The 25,042-nt window shown below is 38.3% G+C and overlaps 1 protein-coding gene across 1 annotated transcript; it reads left to right on the forward strand.

Moving 5' to 3' along the window:
• The first annotated feature begins 1,028 nt into the window (after positions 1-1,028).
• On the forward strand, positions 1,029-24,017 carry LOC138826149 (cytochrome P450 2C55-like). Its single transcript, XM_070021242.1, has 9 exons — positions 1,029-1,240; positions 2,553-2,715; positions 2,879-3,028; positions 8,211-8,371; positions 11,222-11,398; positions 14,008-14,149; positions 16,136-16,323; positions 21,057-21,198; positions 23,555-24,017. Exons 1-9 carry the CDS (start codon positions 1,073-1,075, stop codon positions 23,734-23,736), a joined length of 1,473 nt encoding a protein of 490 aa, XP_069877343.1. The 5' UTR covers positions 1,029-1,072; the 3' UTR covers positions 23,737-24,017.
• The last annotated feature ends 1,025 nt before the right edge of the window (positions 24,018-25,042 follow it).

Consider the following 25,042-nt stretch of genomic DNA (forward strand, 5'->3'; position numbering starts at 1 on the left):
CTTCCTGCCTGGGCTGGCCTTAAACCATGATCCTTAGATCTCAGCCTCCTGAGTAGCTAGGATTACAAGCGTGAGCCACTGGCACCGAGCAATGGTGAAGTTTCTTAAGGTAGATGCTTAGACTGTTGATCTCCAGTTCCAAACATCAAGCTGCTAATGACATGATTTTATTCGTTCTTGCTAAACTATACTCTATTGCATATACAGTATATTTTCTTCATTCATCTAATTATAAGCACCTAGGCTGATTTCATAACTAGATTATTATGAATATTGCCTCACTGAATTTAAGTGCGAAGGTATTGTATTGTTGTATTTCATTTACTTGTTTGTGTGTTTTTGTTTTTGTTTTGTTTTTGGTGGTAAGATCTTACTATGTAACTTTGGACTCACTATGTAACCAAAACTGACCTGGAATTTATTCTTCTGAAGTCTTGCCTCCTAAATGCTGGGATTACTAGTGTATATACCATAACACAGGGACATTCTTCACAGAACTAACAAAAATAATCCTGACAATCATAAGGAAATATAAAAGGCCCCATATAATACAATCTTGAACAAAATTCAGTACCGGAGTACCAAATTTAAATATTATATGGCAGAGCCATAATAACAAACCTCATGGTACTGGCCAAAAAACAGACCCTAACATCAATGGACTAGTTCAGAAAACATAAAAATGAATCTACAAACCCACACCCAAATTTTTGATAAATGGGTCCATAAATGGGTCCATGTTGGGGTAAAAGATAGCTTCTTCAGCAAGTGGTGGAAATAAAATTAAATCCTTTCATACAATTAATATACACTAATAAATTTTTTTTAAAATAGTGTGTAAAAGACTACAGCAGATTAATTATACAACAATCTCAGGGCTGGGCAATAGGAGAATAAGAACACATTATTTTTGTGTTTATAGTGCTCAAAGTTCAGTCAGGAGACTTAATAGCACTTGGCTGATTGCACAATTGAATAAACATGAGATTGTCACAAATCAAGTCTGCAGAGAATGTTATAAAAGCTCTGGGTTGGAAGCACACAGTTGCCTCAGCAAGAAGAGAAGGCCTCAATGGATACAATTGTGATCTTGGTGCTGGGTCTCTCCTGTCTGCTTCTCCTTTCACTCTGGAGACAGAGCTCTGGGAGGGGGAGGCTTCCTCCTGGCCCCACTCCTCTCCCAATTATAGGAAATATCCTGCAGATCAATGTTAAGGACATCAGCACAGCCCTGACAAATGTAAGTATGTTTTGTGCTGCTGTTGTGAAATAAAATACATCCAGTAAGATACATTGCTGGAGTTAAATTCCTTTATTACAAGGCAAATATTTCTTGTGGATGTGATTATGTTTGGTGTGTCATTGACAGAAGTACTGGAACGACATAGTTCATTTTGCCAGTACAGAAACACTTAAGTGGTAAGTTAGATTTAGAATATAAAGTATTGTTAATGCTTCTTTGTTTCAGTCATTTGCTATGATAGTTTGTCTGAAATAAATGGTAATAAAATTTTTTAGAGATTAGAGTTGTATACTGTATATGATGTGTGTTTTGTTTAGGTTGGCAGTCATATTTAAGCTTTTCCAAAGAAGCAAATTACGTTTGGAGTCTAGGAAATGCCTATGGTTCTACAGTAAATATATATATAAATACATACATAAATACAAATAAGTGAAAAGAAGTAGGTGGGATAAAAATGGACTTGGGTGTTATACAAAACTGGGTCTGTGAGCTGGGAAGGTGGCTCAGGGGTAGAGTGCTTGCCTTGCATACATGAGGCCCTGGGTTCTATTCCTCAGCACCACATAAGCAAACAGAAAAAAGCCGGAAGTGGCTCTGTGGCTCAAGTGGTACAGTGCTAGCCTTGAGCTGAAGAGCTGAGGGACAGTGCCCAGGCCCAGAGTTCAGGCCCCATGACTGGAACCAAAACAAAAACAAAAACAAAAACAAAAACTGTGTCTGTGACTTTGGAGTGAGCACATGGAAGTAAGTTTCCTTCCATGGCATGAAGTGCATATTCTCACATTGCTTGCCCTCTGCCTGAGTTATTAATATCAGCAGATCCAAACTCAACCATGTACTGGGGAGATTAATAGTATTTTTTATCACAGGGATACTGTTTACAGCAGCTGCATTTAGTATCAAATGTAAGCAAAAGGTCACAGGGAAATTCCTTGAGTATTGACTAAGCAAAGTTCATATTTGGACTTTCTACTTATTAACTATTGTGTGCAGACAGAAATTTGAATTTCTTTGAACCTCAGGTTATATACCTATAAAACAGAGTCAATAACCATAGGTCAAGGAGGTGACTAGTTGGGATAGTTTGCATGGTACTTCCTTAATTTTCTGGGCAAGGGGAGTTATTCTGCAAGTAGCACGGGTAACAATTGGTCTCTTATGTCTGTATGAAATTTTCCAACATTTAAAGTTGTATTTGACAGAATAAAAATATCGCTGGTATGATGATATAATCGGTTAATTGTGTACAATGGATAGTCCAAATGCTGACTTTTTTTCCTACTCTTTTAACTTCGTTTCCACTTTACAGTTCTCAAAAGTCTATGGCCCTGTGTTCACTGTGTATTTTGGTATGAAACCCACTGTGGTGGTGCATGGATATGAAGCAGTAAAGGAAGCGTTGGAAGATTATGGAGAGGAATTTTCTGGTAGAAGTGTTTTCCCAATTCTTGAAAGAAGCAATAGAGGCTATGGTAAGTGCGAGTGTGTATGTGTGTTCCTGTGTGCAATAGCCAGTGGTCTTGGGGATGAGACTTGAGTTCCTCAGGCAGATCTTGGCCATCCGTATGACTTCCATGTATCTGCTTTTTCTTTGTCTGAGATATTCCTCCTAGTTTGTGTTTCTCATTCCGGTAGGAATCGTTTTCAGCAATGGAAAGAAATGGAAGGAGATGCGACGCTTCTCACTTATGACTCTGAGGAATTTCGGAATGGGGAAGAGGAGCCTTGAAGTACGTGTTCAAGAAGAAGCCCAGTGCCTTGTGGAGGAGTTGAGAAGAAGCAATGGTGGGTCACTGACAAGATTTTTTTGGGGGGGAGGGTCTGGGCCTGAGCGCTGTCCCTCAGCTCTTCAGCTCAAGGCTAGCGCTCTACCACTTGAGCCACAGCGCCACTTCTGGCTTTTTTCTTTTTGCTTATGTGGTGCTGAGGAATCAAACCCAGGGCCTCATGCATGCAAGGCAAGCGCTCTACCACTGAGCCACCTTCCCAGCCCTGACAAGATATTTTGTTTGGATACATTTTTAGACCTCATGTGTAGGAAAGATGATGACATGCAGAAAGCCAGGGAAGCATTTGTGTTTCTGTCCTTGTATAATGACCATGTATGTATGTAGTGTGAGTAAGTTGCTTGTATGATCCTATGTTTCTCAGCTTAATTGTTTTTGAATCTATACATCATGAAGTTAGAAAGTTTTGAGCCTTATTTAATAAATGTTAATTATGGTTTAGTTCTTTGAGAACTTTTCACTGGGAATTATGTTTCATGGGATATGATGGTGACGGTCTTAGCACATCTTCACACACAGAGTTTGAGAAAGTGACATGCAGAATTACTTTGTTGGTGTTTGTTATTTCAGTCTCAATGACATGCTTGGGTTTGTTCCAAGACCCTATCTATATCTGCCAGGAATAATATTTATCTGTGCCTTTCTTTCTTTTCTTTCTTTCTTTCTTTCTTTCTTTCTTTCTTTCTTTCTTTCTTTCTTTCTTTCTTTCTTTCTTTCTTTCTTTCTTTCCTTCCTTCTTTCCTTCTTTCCTTCTTTCTTTTTCGTTCTTTCTCTCTCCCTCCCTTCCTTTCCTTTCCTTTCCTTTCCTTTCCTTTCCTTTCCTCTCCTTTCCACTCTGGGTGCTGTCCCTCAGCTCTTCAGCTCAAAGCTAGCGCTCTACCACTTGAGCCACAGCACCACTTCTGGTTTTCCGGTGGTTTATTGGAGAAAGACTTTCCTGTCTGGGCTGGCTTTATCTGTGATCTTCAGATCTCAGCCTCCTGAGTAGCTATGATTACAGGCATGAGCTGGGCGCCCAGCTCTGTGCCTTTATTTTTGACATGATATCATTTAAATGCAGCCTCATTGTGTTTTCTCTGTAAACAAAGAACCATTTTGGAGCTGGGAAGGGGCTCAGTGGTAGAGTGCTTACCTTGCATGCATGAGGCCCTGGGTTCCATTCCTCAACACCACATAAGCAGAAAAAGCCAGAAGTGGTGTTGCGGCTCAAGTGGTAGAGCGCTAGCCTTGGGCTGAAGAGCTGAGGGACAATGCCCAGGCCCAGAATTCAGGCCCCATGACTGACAAAAACAAACAAAAAAACACAGAACCATTTAGTTTGCTGGTGTCTCATCTAAACAATGCTGCTCATACCAACTATTAAATACACGTTTTTTTATTTATTTTTATTTTTTTCTCCCTCCACCCCCCCAGCTCTCCCCCCCCCCCACCAAAGTTGTAAAATTTGTTTTTGACATAACGACTTATACGTCTCATTGTTGCAATGGGTCCACCTGTATCCCTATTTAAACAATTTGTTTTTCCCTTCTCCTCCACAAATTATACCAACATCAAATACAGTGAAAGCAAGGGTTATACTGTGGGGAAGGGACATACAAAGCAACAAAGAAATAATCTTATAAATGTGGTTTAATGTTATTAATTACTTACTGTAATGTTCTATATTTCATGAGTAAATATAATCTATAGAAAAATTCTTCAAATATACAAATACCAAGGTAGTGAATCATTTATTTTAATGTATTTCCCTTTCATCTCTTTGCTAATCTTCACTAATTGTAAGTTGGCTTTGTTCTAAAATTTCTTTGTATTTGCCCTCCTCATTATTTGTATATGATTTCAGTTTTTTATTTTCTGTATTTTAGAATCCTTGGATATCATGCTTACCTTTCAGACCTAGAGATACCTCTCCCCTCCCAGGAGTAGGCAATCCTGGGTTAGAAAGCATGAGTGCCTTTGAGGTGCAAACCAGCCTGGCCAGAGCATATTCTTCCAGTCACCCTCTTTATCAAATTCTCATGTACCAATCTTAACATCTCTCTCTCTTTGAATCACCACAGGGCTAGATATGGTATAACTAGTGACCATCCTTACTGTCCAGAGCCTACTGAAATTATTTGTACTATCCAGGCTTGAATAACTGAGGCTTGAACACTGAAGCTTACTCAGTGTGCCTACCTTTTTTTGCTCAGTATTTACTGTGAAACCCTTATCGAGAACACTGTTCCTTGTTTTCTATTTGCCCTTCTGCTTCCTGACCAAACCTGATGCTTCTGGTTTGGTCCAGCATGGAGTATCATGTCTCCTTAGCTTGGGAACTATGGATAAGTACCTGTCTTTTCCTGGTTTGTAGATCTCACCATCCCTGAATACAAACAAAATCCCAAGTGCATCTTAAAGCCTTTGGATGTGGGGGTTAGAGCTCTTAAAATATGTCCCCCTCACAACCAGTTGAACTTATACTTTTTTTTATTCCTTTTTGGTCGGTCATGGGGCTTGAACTCTGGGCTTGGGTGCTGTCCCTGCCCAGCTCAAGGTAAGTACTCTACCGCTTGAGCCACAGCGCCATTTCCGGTTTTCTAGTGGTTTCTTGGAGATAAGAGTCTCACGGACTTTCCTGCCCAGGTGGCTTTGAACTGCAATCCTCAGATCTCAGCTTCCTGAGTAGCTAGGATTACAGGTGTGAGCCACTGGTGCTCGGCTTGCACTCATCCTTAAACCGCTTATCGCAATGAGTCTGATTTCTACTTTGGGTTCTAAATCACCTTAGTGTTTTTCTTTTCTCCTAAATGGAGGGAAAGACTGGAATTGGATTTTCAATATGAAATACATAGCCAAGAAAATTTCAATTTAATAATTTCAAATTATGCCTTATTTCCCATGGTAAAAATAAAAGTGACTCTGGAAGCTTAGTTTGCTGGTGTCTCATCTAAACAATGCTGCTCATACCAACTATTAAATACACATGTTTCTTCTTTTATTTTTATTTTTTTCTCCTCCCCCCCGCCCCCCAACCCTCCTCCCCTCCCACCAAAGTTGTAAAATTCGTTTTCAACATAACGACTTGTACGTCTCATTGTTGCAATGGGTCCACCTGTATCCCTATTTAAACGATTTGTTTTTTCCCTTCCCCTTCACAAATTATACCAACATCAAATACAGTGAAAGCAGGGGTTATACCGTGGGGGAGGGACATACAAAGCAACAAAGAAATAATTTTATAAATGTGTTAGAAACAATCCCATGAAAGAAAAAAAACATTTGAATACATATCTTAGAGTTAATTTCCCTAACATCAACTTATCTGACCTTTTCTGCTTGACTCAGACCTATACTAGATATTGCAAATAAGGGAAACCATGGGACCTATGTTTCTTTGGGCCTGGCTTACTTCACTTAATATAATTTTTTCCAAGTCTTTCCATTTCCTAACAAATGTGGCAATGTCTTTCTTTCTGATGGAGGCATAGAATTCCATTGTGGATATATACCACATTTTCTTGATCCATTCATCTACTGAGGGCATCTGGATTGGTTAAATACACGTTTCTATTATATATCCATTATTTCTCTGTAACACTGCTTTTAAGGTGGTGCATATGGTTGAGCCCAAGTTTGTGCATGCTAGGAAAGTGTTCTACCATTGAGTCACATCTCCAACCCAGACACTTTTCATATAGATTACCTTTAATTATATCTGTAATGTGAAGGTTTTTACATATTATTTGTTGGTGATTTGAAGACAGTAATTATATTGATAATATATTTTTTTTTGTCGGTCGTGGGGCTTGAACTCTGGGCCTGGGCGCTGTCCCTCAGCTCTTCAGCTCAAGGCGAGCGCTCTACCACTTGAGCTGCAGCGCCACTTCCGGTTTTCTGGTGGTTTATTGGAGATAGGAGTCTCACGGTCTCTCCTGCCCGGGCTGGCTTTGAACCGCGATCCTCAGATCTCAGCCTCCTGAGTAGCTAGGATTACAGGCGTGAGCCACCAGCGCCCGGCTATATATTGATAACATTGTCTATCCAAAATTAATTTTTCCTCTGTTTTAATTTCTTTTCATGTTTGGTGTATTGATAGAATTGACCTGAGTGATGGTCAAATTAAAAACTTTACAGTGCCGGACTGGGAAGGTGGCTCAGTGGTAGAGCGCTTGCCTTGCATGTCTGAGACCCTGTGTTCGATTCCTCAGCACCACATAAGAAAAAAGCCGGAAGTAGCACTGTGGCTCAAGTGGTAGAGCGCTAGCCTTGAGCTGAAGAGCTGAGGGACAGTGCCCAGGCCCAGAGTTCAGGCCCCACGACCGGACCCCCCCCCAAAAAAAAAATTTACAGTGCCATACAGTATTCTGCTAGTGGTTACACAGAGTAGTAACCAAGAATTCCATAAGAGGACAAGCCTTGAACAAATAAACAAAATGTAGGATCTTGTTGATAAGGGTAGATTCTATATTATAGAGCAAGAAATTACTACTGTTTTCTTTTTTAATACTGAAATAAATAAAAGAATTCGGTTTATCAATTTAACTGAGTTTCCTTGAAATGGATTTAAATTTAAAATGAAGACTTCTTATTTTACTTTTGTTTTGCTCCCACATGTATGTGCTAATTTCAAAAGTATTTATTTTCGTTTAATATTTTGTTTAATTTTGTTTGTATTTTTACATTTACTCCAGGAAATACCTGTATTTCCTATGGTCTTTCTTTCTTCTATTCTTCCTCTACTGAGTATACATGGAGTTCCCTCAACTGTGTATTATCTATAAAAGGGTTTTAGGTTGCTATTTTTTCTTAGCTTTCTGCAAGCTTTCCAGATATCATTCTTCACTAACAATTTGAGTTATTTCTTGGTTTTGAAAATGTACATTTTAAACATTTTTTCCTGTAGCCTTTAAAACAATGGGGATTTGTGTCAAAATCATGCACATAAAGTGAGATTATATAATAGCATGGGTTCTTAGTCATCAGAATTTGGATTATTAAGTATACTGTGAGAATGGCCAATAGAGGTTTAAAAAGAAGTGACATAGAGTTTAATCATATGAAACTTATTCTTGTTAGGCAATTTCTGTGTCAATATTGCTGTATAGGCTTTAAAATTACCATTCTTTGTAAGTTAAAACACAAGAACTTTGATATATGTATATAAACTATATTTAAAAAAAATGTTTACAATTCTTCAGGCGCACCCTGTGACCCCACCTTCATCCTGGGCTGTGCTCCCTGCAATGTCATCTGCTCCATTGTTTTCCAGAATCGTTTTGATTATAAAGATAAAATATTTCTTAATTTGATGAAAAAATTCAATGAAAACTTTAAGATTTTGAACTCCCCATGGATGCAGGTAAGATTAAGATTTTTTTCTTCCTAATGAACCATCTATGCTTATTTCTTTTTAAAAATATTTGCCTTTATTTCCCTAGATCATTTGATTTATTCACAGATTTTTTTTTGTCAGTCATGGGGTCTGAACTCTGGGCCTGGGTGCTGTTCCTGAGCTCTTCAGCTCAAGGCTAGCTCTCTACCACTTGAGCCACAGTGCTACTTCTGGCTTTTTCTGCTTATGTGGTGCTGAGGAATGGAACCCAGGGCCTCATGCAAGCAAGGCAAGCTCTCTACCAGTAAGCTACATTCCCAGCACTTTTACGATAATTTCTTTGATAAATCCAAAATTCTACATTAGTGTTAAATGTGTCTGCTTTTCCAAACATTCATCTCATAGCTTGTTTTACAGAATTTTGTCTGGGATGAAGATTTTGCTTCTTTCTAGATTTTCCTGCTTTTATCTTTTTGCTTGTCTTTCTTTTCTCCTTCCTTCCTTCCTTTCACTTTTAACTGCCACCTTGCCTTTCTTCTTTCAACATTCATTGAGTGACTTTTCTAAACTATCATGAAGTATGTGTGTGTGTATGTGTGTGTGTATGCATATATATATATATACCATGTGCAGCTAGTTTTGACAGAGGCTTCTTTGAATACAAGGAATCAAAAAGAGAAAAAAAAAAGGGACAGGTAGGAAGAGGAGAGGAGGAGGGAGTGAATTATAAGGAAGGAGGATAGAGAAAAGGCAGGAAGAAGCAAGGGAAAACATCTATCTTGGCTGTGTGCTGAGCCATTGCTTATAATTTGCTTATTTTTATGTACAGCCTTTATTTAAATCAGCAGAGGTTTTTCCAGGTCTTTTCATAGCCTGTCACATACACTGGGCATGTTTATAGCTCTTTTAGGTCCACGCTACTGGGGGCTTTTGAATGTCATAATTTTTCAAAGATACTCTCTTCCCACCTTATTTCTAGGGTTTTTATATCTACTATATACTTTACATGTACCTAGGTGGTGCTGCATTGCTTAGTGACAGTAAAAGGTTACAATATTCCTTGCTGCTTTTCCACCCTGGTGAGGTCTGTCTTAGATGAAACAAAGACAAGTACTTGCCTCAGTCCTAGTAGTCCTGAGACAGCTTCTTGGTTCTTAGAAAATCATTCTCCGTTGCTCTGGAACCAATAACTAGGAGCACTAGGAGCAAGGTTGCTGTTGTCAGGCCACTGCCAAGCCAAGAGGAGAAGTGGGACAAAGACAAAAACAATGCCACAAGGCTTTCCTACCATTTTCAAGTTGCTTTGTTTGTTTTGGCATTTAGCTTTTCACTGGTTTTGTAAGCATTTGACTCTTCCAGAGTTTGTACAAAACAGATTCTGACAATTTTTTTCTTTGACTTGGAAATTTTGTGGGGAGCTGGACCTTAAAGTTGTTTAATGGGAAATGACTAATTGGATACCATAGTCCTGACTTGGTCTTAGCATTATTCCAGGAATACGTGGAAAAGAAAGCTGAGGCCTTTATTTTCAAAGGCCTGAATATAGAGCTGGTAGTCAAGCCCATTGACTGGTGATTTTTTTTCTACCAACCTAGTTTCCAAGCAGTTCTTTGGTGTCTGTCCAAGCATACCTAAGCACTCAGTGAACTTCCAGAGTTCTTGTTGAAAAGCTTCCATTATGCATGGCTAGTCCTCCAGTAAAATTTTGAGACTTCTTTATCACAATTAGTTGGAAGAAGTTTAATTTGTGGTATCAAGTAATAGAGTGGGAATATAAAGCTGTCAGGAACCTCTGAAGAGTAGGGGTTGTTGAGTCTTCAACTGAGGTCCTAGTTAAGAGATGAAACACGGACTCAACCAAGCATTACATTATCACCCTTTTGAGCTGTCTAGTTGCCTATAAGATAACTGTCTGAATTTACAGGGGATAAGTATATGTACTTATCCATAAAATTCTGAATTAAGACCATAGTACCTTTGACCCCTCCCAGTTATAAAATCATGATTCTACTCCTGAGGCTGGTTGCTAGGAGTTGAAAGAGGAGAGAGCAGCTCTGAGCTCCATAGTAAGTTGTCCAAACTTCATTTGTCTCTGTCTTCATCTATAAAAAGATAATAATAGCAATTCATGACATTTTATCTTTCCAGGGTTCTAGGTAACTGAAAGCACCAGCCCAGAAAAATATGCGGATACACAATCACATACAGCAAAAGGAGTTTATTGTCAGCAGGGACTGACAAGGCCAATTCTCTCACAGAAGAGGGAGAAATGGCACCTGTCCTTTGTTTAGGGCCATTTTTTTTTTCAGGGACTTGGGGTGGGAAACTTTTACTAGGGGTAGGGCTTTCCCATTGTAACAGAGTTAAGCAACATTCTACTGATGTAGCTGATGTCTAAAGATACAGTAAAAGCAACAGCATTGACATAAAAATGTTTTAAAAATAAAAATACTACTGAGGTTTCTTATTGATTTTAATCATGTGGTCAGTTTCTACTTTTATTTGTCTGCATAGAGGATTCTCTTATTCACTTAATCAAATGTTATCAGTTAAAATGGAGACAAATTTTATTCGCCCTACTTAAAAAACTATAGGTTGGAATATTGTATGTAAGAATTCATTGTATGTTTATAATTTGATTAGTTTAAGATGAAGTCTAACTATGTTACTCAGGCTGGTATAAAATTTGTGGGCTTAAGGGATTCCAACTGAACTTCTCCTGTAGCTGGGCTAAAGCGTATGTTACCATACCCAGCCTCATGAATGTGCGTGTGTGTGTGTGTGTGTGTGTGTGTGTGTGTGTGTGTGTGTGTGTATATATATGCGTGTATATATATATATATATTTATTTATATATTGTTGTTGTTGTTCTTTAAGTTCTACAGTACTTTCCCAGGTATTGTTAAATATCTCCCAGGGAGTCATAATACAGTACTTAAAAATTTTGAAGATATAAAAAATTATACTCTGGAGAAAATAAAAGAACATCAAGAAACCTTGGATATCAACAATCCTCGAGACTTTATTGATTGCTTCCTGATCAAAATGGAACAGGTAAAATGTATTTGTTTACATTTTGTGTTTTCATGTTAATTTCTACAATTTTTGGGATAACTGGTTGGATAAAAAAACACTTGTTAAGCACCTTAAAAAGTTTGTGTGTGCATGGATCTGCACAAAGCATCATAGAGGATTTGAAATGCAACTGTTAAATAATCAGAACAAACAGATTTTGTATTTCAGTTTGGATAAATACTTAAGATGGAGTGGAAATACAAGCAAGTTAGAAAACACAAAGTATCTATCTAGCCTTAAATAAATGTGGGCAGGATTATACCACAATGTATGAAAGAATGAGGGGGAAGAGTTTAATTGGACCAGCCTTCCTTTATTTCATGGGCTTGATACAGATCTTCATGGATGTGCAGTGAGGAACATGGAAGGGGATTTCAGATAGGTTGAATAATGTAATGAGAAATTCCGATGTGCATGGGGCAATGAAATGGAAGACTGAAGGCAGTAATGTAACCAGTAATGAATCTGGACAGATAAGGAGGCAGAGATGTTTTCCAGTTACTTGGTAAATCTGAATGTTGGCATGGAATGTTTTGCTTTGATTAGGTCATATATGAACTACAACATATACTATTATACATTCATTATTATATAATATCTTAGGAGTTTAGTAGACTGATTTCTGAGATGAAAATGGAGCTCAAGAACCAGTTACAATAAATAGTTCAATTCATCATTCTTTGGAATGATGAAAATCTAGACTACTGAAATTATATTGAGTTATCACTCTTGTACTAATCTCAAAGTCCCATAAGTATTAGTTTTGGTTAGAGGAGTAGAGGGGCAAAATCAAAGAGTTTATATGGGAAATTTCAGTAATAAGACATTTATTATTATTTGGTATATTTAACCAAGGAGGAAATGATTGGGATATGACATGGAACAGTGGTATAAATGGGGCTGAAAACTGGGTGGGAGACACAATATGAACAACATAAAGATATTAAGTATAGGTACAAGTCCGCCTTGAACTGGGGTGTGGAAATACCCAGAAAGAGTTGAAAAGAGTTAAGTATAGAGAATAAATCCATTCTCTGAGGCCACCACATTTGCTCTACCATTTTGTAGCACAGGAAAGCCATGATTAGACTGTAGTAGCAAGGATCCAAAGAGCTGGTGAAGGTGACCTTCAGAAAATTGTCTATTTGGGTTGGACATGTGTTCTTGATGGAATAATGTGAAGAAGAGGGAATAATTTTAAAAACTTGGGGGAAGAATTAATGGAATTAACTTTTTTGGTCAGACTATGGCAGTGATTCTTATCTTCTTTGGTCTAAATTAATTGGAAAATCCAGTTAAAGTATGGACACCTTACCAACAGAATGTACTTGCTTGAGTTCTTATTTTGAACACATTTAAAGAGTTTCTTTTTCATTATTTTATTTTATTGTTACAATTAAGGTAATGAGTACATTTCTTGTCAGGCATTGTTACCCCACCCCCCTTTGGTTGTAAAGTATTGTTATAAATGCTGGCTTACAGTGGGATCAATGATCTTTGGCACTTCAATTACTAGTGGCTGTTTCCTGTATAATATATACATATTTTTAAAATTTAATTTTATTGTCAAGGTGATATACAGAGGGGTTACAGTTACATACATAAGATAGTGAGTACATTTCTTGTCAAACTTGTTATCCTCCCCTTATTTTTCTTCCATTTTCCCTCCCCTCAAATTCCCACCCCCCGAAGTTCATTTCCAACATATTGTCTTGTGAATATCACTGTATATTATATTTTTAAAAATGTTTTATTACTTGGATTTCTGTAATATGTTCAGAATATAAACTTATTTTCTATTTTGGTAACATTTTGATTTTATTTGCATATTTTTAAAGTATTTAAACATTGCAGTTTAAGAATTTGTTTTTGCATTAAATAATACATTTTATTCTGTCATTTTAATACATGTACAATGTATTTTGTTTGTATTCCTCTCTTGTCTTCTTCCTACTTACTTCCTTGCTCTCTTTCCTCTTTCCTAATAGTACTCCCTTTACGTGTGTGTGTGTGTGTGTGTGTGTGTGTGTGTATTTGCTGGTCCTGGAGCTTGAACATAAGGCCTGGGTAATGTTGTCCTTGAGCTTTTTCACTCATGGCTAATGACCCACTATTTGAACCACAGTTCCCATGGACTTTCTTACCTGGGCTGGCTTTGAACTGCAATCCTCAGATCTCAGCCTCCTGAGCAGCTAAGATTTGAAGCTTAAGCCACTGATGCTTGGACTTTTATGAATCTAGCCTTTATTCTTTAAATACTCATGTTCCAAGGTGATACTTATACCACTTTACTGTCATATATGAGAAGAAGGGAAAAATAGCAACAGAGGTTCTTTCTCTATGTCATTTGCATGGCCAACATAGCTGTAAAGAACATAGAAAATGGAATTTTAAGGGAGGGGAACAGGAAATATGGTGTGTAGAAAATGAGGATTGTGCCAAGTAATTTACATTTTCTTCCATACTATGTAGTTGCTATAGTAAGTATATCTGCTATCCATTTTCAAAGTTTGTTTATCTTTATACAAACTAGATTGTTTTGTGTTTGTTATAATTTGCTATGGTAACTAATAATCACAAACTCCTAGGAAAAACATAATCAGCAGTCTGAGTTTGGCCTTGAGAGCTTGGTGGCCAGTGTAAATGATGTGTTTGTAGCAGGAACTGAGACAACAAGCACTACTCTGAGATATGGACTCCTGCTCCTGCTGAAACACCCAGAGGTCACAGGTAAGTTCACAGAAATGAAGAGGAGAGGGTGCTAGTCCCTAGATTCTCCCCATCCTCCTTTTGTGCTGGTACTAGGATTTGAACTCAAGGGCTCTTGCTTAGGCATGTTTTATATTTTTATTCTCTTTAAATAATGGTATAAAGGTGTTACAACTCTTTCTTTTCTTTTCTTTTTTTGTTTTGCCAGTTCTGGGGCTTGAAGTTGGTGCCTAGGTGCTGTCTTTAGAACTCAAGGCTAGCACTTTTCCCCTTGAGCAGCAGCTCCATTTCTAGCTTTTTTGGTAGCTAATTGGAGAGACTTATGGACTTTACAACCTGTGCAGGCTTCAAACCATGATCCTCAGACCTCAGCCTCTTGGGTAGCTAGATGATAGACTTAGCCACCAGTGATAGGATTGGAGAATATTTTTGAGGGTCAATACTTTAACTTTTACAAACAATTTAATTTTTTGTTTATGTTCTAGCAAAAGTTAGCAAATGACAGATCATTAGCCATATGGCATATGGTTTTCTGGGTTAGGATCCTACTTAAATGGTCATTAATTACAAATGAGAATTGTTTTTGTATAAATTGGAGAAGAAGAGTGTAGTGAACAGTCAGCAAGCCTTTAAAAACCTAAAACACTGAAGTGGACAGGTAATTATCTGGGCAAAGAAGTTGAAATTGTACCCTAAGTGTCATAATAGAAGATTTATTATAGATGAATAGGCCAGTTTGTATCACTATAATTGCTATAAAGTTCAGTATATTGAAGAACTAAGTGCCAAAGGAGGTAGAGGGAGAAGGAAATTACAATAAGAGACTCTCCTTACCCAGGTTTTCTCCACATCACCACTTAATCAGGTAGATCTTTTCTCCCAGATGCATTATAAGGGTAACTCAGACTAACTGAGCTCCCAAGAGGCTCAGTCATACAGGCACAAAGTGAGATAGAGTCAGCTGCAGAGTTGTAAGGAAGTACTAAGAGTCTGTTTGAATTCTGAAATCTTTTGCGACCTTAATACCTATAATCCTAGCATTCAGGAGGTTGAGATCCAAGGATTGCAATTTGAAGCCAGCCCTAGCAGTTGAAACTGAGCAACTCTTAACTCCAACTAATCAGCAAAATACTGGAACTAGGTATGAGTCAAGTGGTAGAGTACCAGCTGTGAGCATAAAGAAGTGAGCAAGAGTATAAGACCCTGAGTTCAAGATACAGTACACTCTCTCTCTCTCTCTCTCTCTCTCTCTCTCTCTCTCTCTCTCTCTCTCTCTCTCTCTCTCTCTCTCTCTCTCTCTCTCTCTCTCTCTCTCTCATGAATATCGACGGGGAGGATGAAGATGAAAGAGGATACCCTTAGGAGTTGTTAAGTGTATACATATACAAACGTACATACATATATACACCCATATATACACATAAAAATGTTAGTGCCTGGGGCTGGGAAGGTGGCTCAGTGGTAGAGTGCTTGCCTTGCATGCATGAGGCCCTGGGTTCAATTCCTCAGCACCACAAAGCAGAAAAAGCCAGAAGTGGTGCTGTAGCTCAAGTGGTAGAGTGCTTGCCTTGAGCTGAAGAGCTGAGGGACAGTGCCCAGGCTCAGAGTTCAGGTCCTGTGAACAACAACAACAAAAAAAATTAGTGCCATTCAGTTTTAGGGCATTATTATTATTTTGATGTAAAATTAATTCATGTTTTCTGCTTTTGTGTCTATAAGGATAGTAATGTTTGCAGTCACATGTGCTAGATATTTAGGTATCGGAACATTTTCACTCATCTATTTGCATTAACTGCCCTGTACAGTAATGTATGGTGTCTGTAGATTTTAGTACCTGTATAGTAGTAGAGCTATCTGTATGATTACCTTGTCACATTTTTCTCTAATTCTAAGTGAATTTACTTCCTTGGACACAGCTTCATCCTATGTCTTATCAGCCGGGCTCAGATTACTGCCAACTGTGTCATTTTTCTCTTATCTTACCATTTCTTAATTGCATCTTATCAGCTAAAGCCCAGGAAGAGATTGAACGTGTAATTGGCCGGCATAGGAGCCCATGTATGCAGGACAGGAGTCGCATGCCCTACACAGATGCAACTGTGCATGAGATCCAGAGATACATTGACCTCATCCCCAACAATGTGCCCCATGCAGCTATCTGTGACATTAGATTCAGAGACTATCTCATCCCCAAGGTAAGCTTCTTTCCCCTACATTGCATTTTAGTTTTCTTGTAGTTTCTGGACTCATGATACGGTTTTAGACGTTTACTATTATAAGATGAAGAAAGTGTGAAAGCTGTATGAAAGGAAGACTCTATGATTTTGTGCTGTTTTCAGTTTGGAGTTACAATAAAACTGTAACATTTTGATAGCTGGTGTCTTCCAAATCTATTCTTCTTTAATACTTTTTTGGGGGATATTTTCAAGTATTTATAGCTCCAAATAAATGTTAAAAATACAATTTGTCAATTTCTCAGATACCTTTTATGACATTTAAACATCAGCGTGTTATGTTACCAATGTTACCAATGTATTTGAGTCTTAAGATTTTTTTCTCAGTATTATTGTATTTTCAGTGCAATGACTTGCAATCTATTTCTTTTGTCCTAAATAAATGAGATTGAAAAGCTCATAATTGTGAACTTTTGTGAGATTCTTTTTTTTTTTTTGGGGGTCCGGTCGTGGGGCCTGAACTCTGGGCCTGGGCACTGTCCCTCAGCTCTTCAGCTCAAGGCTAGCGTTCTACCACTTGAGCCACAGTGCCACTTCTGGCTTTTTTCTTTTTTGCTTATGTGATGCTAAGGAATGGAACCCAGGGCCTCATGCATGCAAGGCAAGTGCTCTACCACTGAGCCACCTTCCTAGCCCAATTGTGAACTTTTAAAAGCACTTTGAGGTGGGACACCAGTGGCTCATGCCTGTAATCCTAGCTACCCAGGAGGCTGAGATCTGAGAATCGCGGTTCAAAGCCAGCCAGGGCAGGAAAGTCTGTGAGACTCTTATCTCCAATAAACCACTAGAAAACCGGAAGTGGCGCTGTGGCTCAAGTAGTAGAGTGCTCACCTTGAGCTGAAGAGCACAGGGACAGCGCCCAAGCCCAGAGTTCAAGCCTCACAATCAACAGAAAAATAAAAATAAATAAATAAATAAAAGCACTTTGTTTTTTGAGCTGGACACTGAGGGCATACTTCTATAGTTCTAGCTACTCAGGAGGTTGAAATCCAAGTTCAAGACCAGTCCAAGCAGAAAAATCCACAAGACTCAATTTCAAAATAACCTGCAAAAACTCATGCCAGAGGAGTATCTCAAATGATAGAATACCAGCTGAGCAAGAGACCCTGAGTTCAAATCCCAGTACTGACAAAATCAAGACAAAAAAAATTCCACTCTGTTTTGTGTACGTGGCAGGATTATTGACCTCATTATTTTGATGACTTTCACCTAGCTAACCTTGTTAAAACTATTCATCATTGTTAATTACTTGTAGATTAATTTCCTTATGCAGGTAATGTTATCTGGCTTAATGTTTATATTCCAACTCACATGACTTTTCTCTTATCTTTAAGTTAAAAAGTCAAATTATGTAGTCCTTAAAAATCATATAAATTGGGCTGGGATGTAGCTCAGTGGCAAAGTGCTTGCCTAGCAAGTGCAAGGTCCTGGGTTCGATCCCCAGTACCAAAAAAGACAAAAAAATCATATAAATTATACCTTTGAATGGGGTTTCTTGGTATGCTTATATTCAGGCACATGCTCATTGTGTGATCAGGTATCTCCTCAGATACTTTACCAACTCCCTATGAAGAAATTACAAAGTCCTTGCTTCTGAGGTAACAATATGTAGTCACCATCTACAGCCAACTCACTAGGCAATAACGCATCAGAACTTCTACTTCTGTCTATGAGTGAGTGATCATTGAGTGTGCTGCCCCACTCCTCACCCTGACTCCCTGTTCTCTCACCTTTCAGTAATCAGCTCTGTCTTCTCAGCTTCTCATTCTCCTTATTTTCTTCTACTGGTTTTATTGTTTCAGGTCCTACATTTAAGACTAAAGTCTTTTGTTGTTGTTGTTGTTGTGATTCTGGGGTTTGAACTGAGAGCCTTGAGTTTGCCAAGGAAGTGCTGTCCTACTTGAGCCAAACCTCCAGCCCTTCTTGCTTCATTTTACTTTTTTTGTGTTGGAAGATGGCCTCAGTCCATAATAGTCCTACCTATTCACCTGTATAGCTTGGGTTATAGATGCACCCCACCATGCCTATCTTGTTTGTTGAGATAGGATCTTGCTAACTTTTTGTCTTGGCTTGCTTTGAACCATGATCTCCCCAGTCTCTATGTCCCAAGTAACTAGAACTAAAGGCCTGAGACACTGTCTCTAGTCATACATTGAAGTCTTTATTTCATTTTCAGTTGACTTGCATAACTGTTTAGATAAAGGTCTATTTTTATTATTTCAAATGTGCATACTCTATTTTCTCCACACTAGTTTTTGATTAGAGTATTGAGACCATTGGTATTCAGAGTTATTACTGAAAGGTGTTATTGAAAAATATGTATACTCTCATTTTATTGTTTTCAATGTTTAATTTTTTGCTAACCCTCATTTTAATGCAATCATCTACTGTAATTTATTCTTTCTCATATGGTGTTTCTGAGCTTATCATCATCTTCTGTGTGTAGGGACCTTTGAAGTGTCTTCTGTAGTACTGGCTTACTTGTCATGAATTCTATTAATTCTGTTTGACATTGAAGAGTTTTATTTCTATTTTATTTATGAAGGATAGTTTTGCTGACTAGAGTAATGTATATTGGCAGGTTTTTTACTTCAAGTCACAGTATGTTTGATTCATTTCCTCTCTGTTCTCGGGGTTCCTATTTTGAAATCTGCTTATTCTGATGAGTTTGCATTTGCATGTGACACGGTAGCTTCTCTCTTGAAGCTTTCATCATTATTTCCTTATTTAATATTCTCAGTTCTTAAACTATAACATGATGTGGGAAGCTCCTTTCTTGGTCTTGTCTTTGTTAAGTCTTGGGTGCATGTCTCTTTCCCAAGATTTGGGGAAATTTCTCTTACTATTTTCTTGGATATATTTTCTAGGCTCTTAGTTTGCATGTCTTGTTCTATGACCATACTTGGTTTGGCCTTTCACTGGTGTCCCAGAGGTCTGGGATTTTGCAATTCATACTTTTTTTTTTTTTTTTTTTTGTCGGTCATGGGCCTTGAACTCTGGGCCTGAGTGCTGTCCCTCAGCTCTTCAGCTCAAGGCTAAGGCTCTACCAATTTAGCTACAGTGCCACTCTAGTTTTCTGGTGGTTTATTGGAGATAAGAGTTTCACGGACTTTCCTGCCCAGGCTGGCTTTGAACTGCCATCCTCAGATCGCAGTAGCTATGATTATAGGTGTGAGCCACCGGATCCCGGCTCAGTTCATACTTTCTTATTCATAACAATTTTCTGGATGTTCTAATTCATTTATCTCATCTTTAAGATTATAATTCATTGTCTTGTCTTCTTCTCTTCCTCCCTTTTTCTATCTCTCCCTCTCTTCCTTTCTGCCCCCTCTCCATGGTCTCCTCTCTTTAGTATTCTGAATCTTCTCAGCCACAGAATCAAGCAAGTAAGTCTTCTTATTCAACACCTTCACATCCATCAATTTATTGTTCATGGATATCTAGCATCTTGTTATCCTTTGGAGAAATGTACCTTCTTTTGCAACTTAAAATTACATTCTTGGAAGTTACTTCTTTGAAAATATATGAAGTTAGACTCTTAAACATGTAATATGAGGGGGCTGGGAAGGTGGCTCAGTGGTAAGAGTGCTTGCCTTGCATGCATGCGGCCCTGGGTTCAATTCCTCAGCACCACTTAAGCAGAAAAAGCTGGAAGTGGTTCTGTGGCTCAAGTGGTAGAGTGCTAGCCTTGAGCTGAAGAGCTGAAGGACAGCACCCAGACCCAGAGTTCAGGCCTCACAATCAACCAAAAAAACCAAACCAAACCAGAACAAACCAACAAACCAAACATGTAATATGAAATTGTTTTAAAAATAATATTATTGACCTAAATATGATAAGCTTAGGAGAATGAAACAACTCTTCCAACTTTGAATTAAGATACCAATATATATGCAATTTAAAATTTAAAAATGTGTGCATTGATACATAATAAAATATATAAAGTGTATACATGTACATTTTAATCTATCCATCTAAGAATTAATGTATATGTATATATGTATTATATATGCATGTATCTATGTATATACCTATGCATCTATCATCCCTCTAATCTAATTCACTTAAAGTTTAAGTACTTTAGTATGAGTCTATGTGATGAGGTCCCCACATTTTAGATTATAGGAAACAAATATTAAATTACAATGATAAACATTCAGTAGGTGTTACTGTACCTGTTCATATCATCCTAGATAATCATCATTAATTAGATTATGTCTCCATATGAAAGTCCAAATGAAAGAATTTTAAATACCCTTGACTTTTCAAGCATGAGCTTCAATTTTAAGCCATCATCCATGTGAATTGTGTAACTGAAGTAATTAAATAGCTCAACAGGCAAGAATAGACACCAGTGGCCGTACTTGGTGATAGTAGAGGAGATTTCACAGGTGTTTTCTTTTGTGCAATACTCAGATTTGAACTCAGGCAAGCACTCTGACACTTGAGCCTTTCAACTAACAAGATTGAGGTTTTGTATTCAAATTTCCAAGTAGTGAATCCTTGATCTTATAATAGAAATCACAGTAGCAAAGCCAGGACCGTGGTCTGCCTGTGTGGAAATATTACTGCTGTTTTTTGGGTCTAGCGTTCCCCTTGATAGATCAAAAACATCATCTAAGGATGATATGAGTTCTATCATTTCTTTCCATTGCTTAAACTCCTTATTACATACTTTAATCTGTTGTTTCCAGGGCACCAACCTAATAACATCTTTGACATCTGTGTTGCATGACAACAAGGAGTTCCCCAACCCAGAGAAGTTTGACCCTGGCCACTTTATGGATGAGTCTGGAAACTTCAAAAAAAGTAATTACTTCTTACCTTTCTCAACAGGTAATAAAAACTCATATATATTTGTGTATTAAAAACAAGATTAATTTTTTAAAATTTTAAATTGTTATTATAAAGGTGATATGCAAAGGAGTTACAGTTGCACAAGTCAGGTTGAGTACATTTCATTTTTGGACAATGTCATCCCTTTCTTGCTCCCTCCCATTTTTTTTTTTTTTGGTTGTTTGTTGGTCATTTGGCTTGAAATTGAGGCCTGGGTGCTGACTCTGAACTGCTTTGCTAGTGCTCTGCCATCTTGAGGCACAGTGTGACTTCTGGTTTTCTGGTAGTTAACTGGAGATAAGAGTCTCAGACTTTTCCTGCCCAGGCTAGCTTTGAACAGACTTTCCTGCTCAGCTGGCTTTGAACCATGACCCTCCCATATCAGCCTCCTGAATAAGCTTACAGACATGAACCACCAGTGCTCAGCTTCTCTCCCACTTTTAAGATAACTTTTTTGAGGCATTATGTTGCCCTAGTTGGACCTGAACCCATGAAATCAATCCCAGTCCAAGCCTTACCACCTAGGAATCTGAGATATGTATATTGTCTAGCTCCAGAAAATAAACATTTGAGACCAACTGGAGCTTCCATGGTGCCTCCTCTGTGGCAGGACAAGTTGCTATTTGTGCATCATTGAGAGGACCACCCCCTTGCACAACTTTTTTAAAAAAAATCATGATCTGTCCTCATTTATGGGCCATATTAATGGGGCTGTGCGGAATGTCTCACCTAATATCCCCATTTTGAGGAAGAGTCGAGTACACTTGAATTCTGCCTCTGGAAATGTGATAGAGCTGCCCAGGAATTCCTCTTAGAAGTGAGATTCAGACTTCCTTGTCCTGAGAAAGCTACCTGACAGTTTGAGTATCTGTCCTGTGGTACTCCTCACTTCCAGACTAAGGTCTGGGGAGGCAAACCTTAGAGAACACAATAGGCTCTTAAAAAAAACAAACAATTTTATTGTCAAGGTGATGTACAGTGGAGTCACAGTTACATATATAAGGTAATGAGTACATTTCTTGTCCAGCATTGTTACCTCTTCCCTCATTTCCCCCCACTTTTCCTCCCACCCAAATTGCCCCCACCTCCACCCCAGCCCAGGTTGTAAAGTTCTTTAGGGAAGCTGATCACTGAAACCTAGTGAGACTAGTGCTGTGAGGGAAGGACATACAGGTTTCTGGGGAGCTAAAGAGAGTCATTGTCCACATTCTTTCTTTTTTTTGTTTTTCTTTTCCTTCCTTCCTTCCTTCCTTCCTTCCTTCCTTCCTTCCTTCCTTCCTTCCTTCCTTCCTTCCTTCCTTCCTTCCTCCCTTTCTTCCTTTCTTCCTTCCTTCCTTCCTTCCTTCCTTCCTTCCTTCCTTCCTTCCTTCCTTCCTTCCTTCCTGTCTTTCTCTTTCTTTCCTTCTTTTTGTCTTTCTCTGTCTCTTTTTCTTTCTCTCTCTTTCTTTTTATTTTTATTTTTTTACAGTTCTGTTCTTGAACTTAGGACCTAGCACTGCCCCTGAGGAAATGACGTAGGACATAGGTCATGTTTTATTATAGCTTGAAATCATGAATCTTGAAACTTCATGGAATTGGAGATGGGTAAGGCAGGGCCATGCACAGAGCTGGGAGTAGAAATGTGAGGGATGGAGGGAATAAACTTGGATACTAGACAGGAACAGAACATAAATGGCCAGGGGGACCTACTTAGACTTTCTCTCAGTAGGACAGTAAGAGGAGTCCTTTAAAGTTTTCAAGTATCAGGGGCTGGGAAGGTGGCTCAGTGGTAGAGTGTCTACCTTGCATGCATGAGGCCCTGGGTTCAATTCCTCAGTACCACATAAGCAAAAAAGCTGGAAGTGGTGCTGTGGCTCAAGTGGTAGAGTGCTAGCCTTGAGTTGAAGAGCTGTGGAAGAGCGCCCAGGCCCAGAGTTCAGGCCCCATGACCAGCCAAAAAAAAAAAAAAGTTTTAAAGTATCAAAAGTTCACATTTAAGTAATCTTGAAATTATACTAGGGTACATATTTGAGCCTCCTCCTCTCAGCCTTTCTCCCTTCAGCTTAATGATCAATAAATGTGAATATGTTTCTAGTCATAGATGAAAACTTAAAATGTTAAAAGAATAGTTTTAGGGTATGAATAGATATTGAAGTTATAAAACAGTGCTGGTAAATGAAAGATACCTGATAAAATATGATATAATGTAGACAGCAAATGTGTCTAATGTTGTGTCCGTCTATCTATCCAACCATTCTTTCTGCTGTCCTGTACTCTCCACACATGTATCCAAACATCACCAACTAGTGAATGCATACTTTTGGTAACAGCTCAGAAATTTGTTTTTAAGGAGAGACTTATAATTTTTATTTTTCAGGAAAACGGGCATGTGTTGGAGAAGGTCTGGCCCGCATGGAGCTGTTTTTGTTTCTGACTACAATTTTACAGAATTTTAAACTGAAACCATTGTTTAACCCAAAGGATATCGACACTGGCCCAATAGCCAGTACGTTTGGCCGTGTGCCACCTTTGTACCAACTCTGCTTCATTCCTTTCTGAAAAATGGCAGGCTGCCTGGAGATGTCTGTGCTGTCAACTGTGGTCTGTTCCACTGGGGATATTGCCCACCTCCTTCTCATTATAAAAGAAACCTGTCAGGTGTCCTCTCCAACCTCCCAGTACCTCATAATCTAGTGAATCAGCCTTCATTAAATAAAGTTTCCTGGCTCATTGAAATAAGCTTTAGTACTTGTATTGACAATGTATTCTAATCCCTATTGCATACTGATTATTCATATGTTGTTAATGTAAAACAATTAAATGGTTCATATATGACAATATGTTGCCATTTCCGCTCTGTTTGTTCCAAGTAAAAGGTATTATTAAGTGCTGGTCCTGTAGTCAGGCTTCTTTGTGTATAATACACATAAGAAATGAAAAATGAGACACCACCTCTAAGTTACTAAGATGGCCATTACAAAATGAAAATTAAAAAAAGCAAAGCTAGAAAATATTGAGTATTGGCAAGAATATGTAGAAATTGGAATTCTTTTGGTTATGTCATTGGTGAAACTGAGAGCTTTGTGCCTGTTAGTTGGTGCTTCATGCCATCAGCTGTTTTTTTGTTGTAGTGATCTCTGTTTGTGTTCAGGTTTGCTTTCACAGTGCTCTGCTTTTTTTATGCTTCTTACATAGGTAGGAGACAGACATATACCACCATGAAAGAAAAGCATTATTACATTTAAAGTAAGCAGTAGCAAAGAAAAAGAAAGCCCAGTTTCAAAATCATGATATGTGCAATGGGAAGTCAAAATAAATAACAATATGAAACACCAAAAGTTGATTATATGCAATTATATATCAAGAATCTTTAACTAGTCCAATGAAGAACAAAAGAGAAAAGACATATTTAGCTCATATCAGAAATTTTAAAAGGCCATTACTATCTGGGCACCAGTGGCTCATGCCTATAACCCTACCCAGGAAGCTGAGATCTGGAGATGGTGGTTCAAAGCCAGCCCAGGGAGGGAAGCTCCTGAGACTCTTATCTCCAATTAATCACCTAAAAGTCAGAAATAGAACTGTGGCTCAAGTGGTAACAGACAGCATCCAGGCAGGCTCTCAGTTCAAGCCCAGGACTGGTATACACACAGGCACAAAAAGGGCCATTACTACTGATACTAAGAACATTAAGAGAACAATACAAGAGTATTTCAGGAAGCAGATTATGATGGTGATTAAGTAAGCTCCGTGGGTTGTCCCTCCCCACTCCAAATCACAATCAGGTGACCAGCTATTCATGCACCAAATAACCTCCATAAGAACAAAGGAAACCAGGTGAGAATGCATACTGCCTACTTTTAGT

The sequence above is a fragment of the Dipodomys merriami genome, unplaced genomic scaffold, assembly GCF_024711535.1.
Source record: "Dipodomys merriami isolate MVZ:Mamm:240054 unplaced genomic scaffold, mDipMer1.0.p SCAF_14, whole genome shotgun sequence".
Classification (NCBI taxonomy): Eukaryota; Metazoa; Chordata; class Mammalia; order Rodentia; family Heteromyidae; genus Dipodomys; species Dipodomys merriami.

Bases quoted from the DNA above. Each gene is read 5' to 3' on its own strand.
- LOC138826149 (XM_070021242.1), top strand. From the start codon at position 1,073: ATGGATACAATTGTGATCTTGGTGCTGGGTCTCTCCTGTCTGCTTCTC. The intron at 16,324-21,056 runs GTAAGCTTCTTT...TGTTGTTTCCAG, and splicing joins GAGACTATCTCATCCCCAAG to GGCACCAACCTAATAACATC. The intron at 21,199-23,554 runs GTAATAAAAACT...TTTATTTTTCAG, and splicing joins CTTCTTACCTTTCTCAACAG to GAAAACGGGCATGTGTTGGA.